At 37.0% G+C, this 6,188-nt stretch overlaps 1 protein-coding gene across 1 annotated transcript; it reads right to left on the minus strand.

Annotated features, from left to right (window-relative positions):
- Positions 1-2,190: 2,190 nt before the first annotated feature.
- On the minus strand, positions 2,191-4,738 carry LOC117817079 (cytochrome b-c1 complex subunit 8). Its single transcript, XM_034689569.1, has 3 exons — positions 4,613-4,738; positions 3,648-3,819; positions 2,191-2,367 (listed from the first exon to the last, which is right to left on the minus strand). The coding sequence occupies exons 2-3, from the start codon at positions 3,799-3,801 to the stop codon at positions 2,273-2,275; spliced, it is 249 nt and encodes an 82-aa protein (XP_034545460.1). The 5' UTR covers positions 3,802-3,819; positions 4,613-4,738; the 3' UTR covers positions 2,191-2,272.
- Positions 4,739-6,188: the final 1,450 nt, after the last annotated feature.

A 6,188-nucleotide genomic window follows, 5' to 3' on the forward strand; every position in this document is an offset into this window, starting at 1 on the left:
GATATTTTTTACTATAATGGATAAAATGTACTATTTTTAGATAACTTACAAAAAAAACATACTGGAAGACATCTCACGACCCAAGGGGTCCCGACCCACACTTTGGGAACCCCTGGTCTAATGCAGTGGTGTCCAAACTTTTTCAAAGAGGGCCACATTTGATGTTGTCAGAATACCTCATGGCCAGTGTCTCCTACTGTGAGTTAGGAATCATAAAAGTTATATATGAAATATCTATTTAATAACAATTATTTTACTTTTTTTTTCTCAATAAATTAGTAACTAGGAAGTCCTCAGTTCTCCACAAGCCATGTAAACATTAGCAAATTTTATCTTCTTCTGGAGGAAAATGTTTTTCGTTCGGGTTGGGCAATGTGGGAAAAATATTGTCTCATTATTTTTCTATGGCAGGATCATGATCTGGATTTCATCACACTTCTTTTTCATGTAGTTTTTTAAGACTTTTCTGACCAGCAGACAACATTTTCAGAACAAACTAATTATTTTCCTGCGCTCTGAACTATTTGTTGTGGACCAAATTTTGCCTTTTCTGCACAATCTCATAATTTTGATTTTGCCTTGTGCCCTCTTTTGTGTATCTGAATTTGTAGTGTTCATCAAGAACATTTTCACATTGTGATAAAAACATTAATTTGAAAACCTGTCAACTTGAAGAGTTCTTGTGTTTCATCTTTATTGCCGTCTAGCAGAATTCCCAGAGCTTCGGCTTTATAGCTACAAGTAGTCCATATGAAGCTTTTTTTTTTTTTTTTTTTTTCAAGTTATATTTTTGGCCTTTTTGCCTTTATTTTATAGGACAGGTGGAGAGAGACAGGAAATGTGGGGAGTAGAGAGTGGGGGAAGACATGCAGGAAATGGTCGACCGGCTGGGAATCGAACCGGCGACCCCTGCGACGAGGACTGTAGCCTCTATATGTGGGGCGCTTAGACCGCTAGGCCACCAGCGCCCCTGAAGCTTTTTGATATGTTTCTGGATTGACTTTAGTTTTGTTTGCTACAATGTTACAATGTCATTTAACAGACGCTTTTTTTTTTTTTTTTTTTTTTTTTTTTTATTTTATTTGGAATGGCACAGTATTCAATACAATTTCTTTGGCATTTGACATCTCAGTATCACAGTCTTTCATTAGTCCCCTTCAAATATTCTCTATCATATAGTCACCATCTTCCCTGGGAATTGGGGAAGGTGATACTGTATACAGTAGTCCGACTGTGTTTTGTCCATGTTGTCCTTCCAAGGTTTTTTGTTCTTGAGTCATTCTATTGCAACAACACATAAACAAAAGAACAGGGGAGCTTCCTCTTGTGATTCTCAAAAATAAAACAATTAAGAGTAGCCGAAGGGAGTGGGCTGTCAAAAAATACAGATTAGCAGACACTTTTATCCAAAGCGACACTTGAAAGAAACTGCAAATGTACAGATGATTCAGAATGTGATTCATTTCTGTCTTGGGGCCATATATAAATGGACCTTGGGCCGCGATTGGCCCCCGGGCTTTACTTTGGACATGCCTGGTCTAATGTGTACCATACATGTTTAATAATATCGCTGTTGCTGTGGTTCCTCAACTCCAGGTGATCCATATTAACATAAAACCCATTACACCACCATTACATCTACAGATATAAGCAAAACATAGCGCCTTTCCCTTTGATGTCTTGAACCTACATGGTCTCGGATATTAATCTAATACTAAGTGCTAGAATGGAACAGAATTATGTATACAGATCATGTCCCTGTACTGTCAGAGCCTCACTGCATCCAGCCATGTTGCGGAGTTCTTTCATTGTTTGAATTCTTTGTTTTATTTTGGGCTATGCCGTTTGGATTCACTAGCTTTCACTTGTCAAAGAACATACCGTTAATTTCAAATGTGCTGCATAAGTTCATTTATTGTTGGGATTTAAATCATGAATGTCACTATTGCAGTTATTCACTTTTACCATCATTTTCAAAATTAAAGTTCTGTCCAAAACTGTCCCAGGCTGCTAACTTCTGTGTTCTTACTGTTGTTCAATACATAACCCTGAACTTAACAATATGTACCTTCTAAATAGCAGAAGAAAAAACACTTTAAAGATGTAAGAACTACTAGTTGGTATTTTTTGCTTGGAATGCACATCAACAAAACCACAAACATATGGCTAAATAAAAGCAATGAACACGTATTTCACATAAATATCTTTATTGGTGAAACATACAGAGTTGGATTTAATAACAGAGGGCAGCTTTCATGAAGGTGGCAGGTGTTCATTCATCATTCTCAAACTCAGCATGGTTCTTCCTCTTGCCCTCCTGATGGACATTGTTGCCCCAGCTGTATGTCAGGTACATCACCGTCATTGCTGCAAGACAGAGATCATGTAAAAACAGTTAGCACCAGGACTATCAGTTTATTAAGCTACAAAAGCTAAAAACATTGAGCTAAAAAAAATTATTTCATCCAATCTTTTAAAAGTTAATTTAAACCTTTTGTACTACATCTTACCACACACCATAAACAACAGATTGTATTGTTTTGTAAGCTATGATATAAAAGGACATAACAATTGATACGTTTAATATAAATGCTAATTTATATTTACACCCCATACATGGGTTAGGCGCCAACCCCGCCCCGACTCCAAACAAGATAAGCGGTGTAGATAATGGATGGCTGGGATCATGTGTCAAACATAGTGAAGAAAAGCATGCAATTGTCATTTGACACTGTAGAGATTGGTATTCAGATCACAACAGGGGCTGAGGAGGTCAAAGCAGGTAACAGCCCGTCATGTGACTGGGCACCAACCAAACTGAACATGCAGGACCCTATAATGACAAACCCAAATGTTTGGTGAGGATATAGCTTAAGTGGAAAAGGCCAGCAATGCTTATAGATTGTAAACAATTCAACATTACATCTGACCACTGAATCTGTACCAGTAGCAATGACATTTAAGAGGAAACTTTACATCTCTTTCTTAGAGCCACAATCTGTATATAATATTATGCTAACATACAATTTGAGTCATTTGATGAAAATAAAGTAGATTAGTGGTACTCTTCAGATCCTGAGATGGAAATTGTGATAGACAATAAGATAGGCCTATTTTAGTATAACTTAATTAAATAAAGAACAATGTGTGCCACATTAAACTTACAAAGACATCCAGCTATCATTTAAAATGATTATGTTTATATTTGAGAAAGTTTATTAAAAAATAAACGCTTTCGTTGCGCACTGAGCCATAGTCAGAAGGTTTTGTGGGCAGCTGTGACGTGTTATTAAAACCTGGTTAGCTTTATTTTTTTTTAAAGTTCTATTTTTGCCTTTTTTGCCTTTATTGTATAGGACAGCTGAAGAGAGACAGGAAATGTGGGGAGTAGAGAGCGGGGAAGACATGCAGGAAATGGTCAACCGGCCGGGAATCGAACCGGTGACCCCTGCAACAAGGACTGTAGCCTCTGTATGTGGGGCGCTTAGACCGCTAGCGCCCCCTGGTTAGCTTTATTGACACTTCTTCTATAACACTTAAACTTGTTTAGTGTTAATCATTTCCAGGAACTATTATACTTAAAAGTTTAATCTGTGGCTACTTAAAATGTTAGTGCTGATGGACTGTTTGCAAATTCAAACACTCACGAGGAGCAACTTTGAAGAAAGACGCTGTGACTCTCCTCCACACGTTGGGGATTCCCTTGGAGAAGTAGTTTGGGAAAGCCTTCTGCTCAAAAGGTGACAGACTGTATGTGATCACATGCCTGATCTTAGCCAAGTTTCCAAAGTGGCGACCCATGTTCACCAGAGAGCTGACCTGATGAGACAACAAGAAAAAACACAAGATAGATTAGCAGACAGGCAATCACGTCCTGACAGCCCTGTTTGAAAACTGTCTGAAGCAGATATTTAAGAAATGAATCTGTTTACACAACTGTGTCTCAGGTCAGAAATGGCCACAACTTTTATGTTTTGATAAAAAAGCAGCAATCTGTTTCAAGATTAACTGTGAGTGCTCCTTAAAGATTAAGGTAAACCTGCTCAAAGATGTAACAATGTTTCTTTTCACTTCTTTAGGTGTGTTTGACGTGATCAGCTGGATATTGCGCAATCACACTTTGTGGCCTGTAGTCATTAAATGCGCAAATATTCATTCATTGTTATCGAATTTCTCATTTTAAAGATAGATTAATGCATAGTAATGGGTTTAAACTACAAAAGCTCCCAAGAAAATCTGTTTACATGTGTTTCATACATGACATATGCATGAGCGTGTGACGTTGCTTTACGTGTAGTTGATTAATTGGTTATAACAAAACTTAGCCCATAGAATCAAACATTGTTTATATTTGTTTCAAATGATTAACCCTGAGAAAGAGAATATATAAAAACAGCACAATCTACACCAATCTAAGCGTTAGCATTCCAAGTTAGCTGCAGGAAGCTAACTCGTTCCAAGGTACAAACAGTCCGTGAAACGCTTCCTCGACCTCCGTGATCACTTGGTGTTTTCTGTAGTCAAAATCCAACAACGACTATTACAATAATGATGGGTGATATTTTCTACTGGTAGCAAAATACAGCGTTAGAGATGTGACATTGAAACTCACCGTGCTGCTGCTCAACAATGTTTCTTTCTGGAGTTCCGGTGTCCTTCCTTTTCCTTGAGCTTCGTTTGGCTGCAGACACTGAGCACAGTACCGACACCTACCGAACTGGAGTGGGACTATTTACTTTGGTTAGATCCAGTGGTGGACAAAGTACACAGCTTCATTACTTAAGTCAAAGTAAAGATACACCATGTCAATTATTACTCCAATACAAGTGAAAGTTGCTCTGTCAAATTATTATTTGAGTTAAAGTACTGAAGTACTTGCTTTTGAAAATACTTAAGTATTTAAAGTACTTCTTAAAATATCTCTATATGTATTTCCCAAAGCATGAGTGCAGTCAAGAATACAAAGGAGTGCATTCTGTTACATTCTGTTTATCTAGAAACCATTATTTGAAATATCTTAAATATAGGGATCAGATTTCAGAAAAGAGAAGGAAATTCATGAGCTGACTTCAAAGCAAAAGTAGTGAGTACTTAGAGCATTGATAGAAATGTAGTGCAGTAAAAAGTACAATTATTGTCTTCTGAATGTAGTGGAGTAAAAGTAAGAATCCCCAAAAAATAATACTCAAGTGAAGTAAAGGTATTAAAAAAATGTACTTATGTACAGTACTCAAGTAAATTTACTCTGTTACTGTCCACCACTGGTTATATCCCCTTTTCACCTGTCTCCAGGTAAACCAGTTTACTCACAAGTCTTTAAATGTTATAGGAGATTGATTAGGTCCTAGTTATAAATAGGTGTACTGGTTAAGACTACAGTGCAATTATGACTTCACAGAGCCTAATCAAAAGTTGACCTCAAAAGAGAGGAACAATCCACATTAAACCTTAGGCTATAAAAGCATATGGACAGGCCTTTGAATTGCTCCCATCTTGGCTCGTCTACCATAGCCTGGTTAAGTGTGGTGTCTAATAAATGCCCTTTCTGTTATTAGCATGCGTTATTTCAAACCATGACCATATTTCTCCTGTTTAAGTGTCCGTACACTTGCTCCCTGTATGTTGTAGAATTGATTATAAAATTTACTGATTACTTTAAAAGCTCTCCATGGACTTTCTCCCAGCTACATAAGGACATATTAACACCGTACGAGCCTACCCATATGAGAGCCGTAGGCAGATGTTTACTGTGTGTTCCACATGCCTAAATGAATATGAAAGGGGAAGAGCATTTGCAGTGAGGGGTCCGACACTATGGAACAATCTGCAAGAGAGATCAGGTCTGCTGAGCCAGTGATCTCTTTTGAATCCTTTCTCAAAAAATATTTTTATGTCAGAACCTTTCCAGATTTTAATGGAACTTTTTTTTGTTACTCTTTTTTACTCGAGTTTAACCTTTTAATAAAATATGTTTTAAATTAATTGAATTTCTGTCTTTTAAAATATGTTTAATTTCTTGGTCTTGCCTTTCTGATTTTATGATTCCACCTGTTTTATTTTGTTACCCATGTAAAGCACTTCGACACCTGTTTTTTGAAAAGTGCTCTATCAATAAAATTATTATTATTAAAATTGAAGTACGCTTCCTTTACACTGTTAGCTCTGAGAAAGACATAACAGATCGAAAT

Source organism: Notolabrus celidotus, chromosome 8 (genome assembly GCF_009762535.1).
Source record: "Notolabrus celidotus isolate fNotCel1 chromosome 8, fNotCel1.pri, whole genome shotgun sequence".
In the NCBI taxonomy this organism is placed as follows: Eukaryota; Metazoa; Chordata; class Actinopteri; order Labriformes; family Labridae; genus Notolabrus; species Notolabrus celidotus.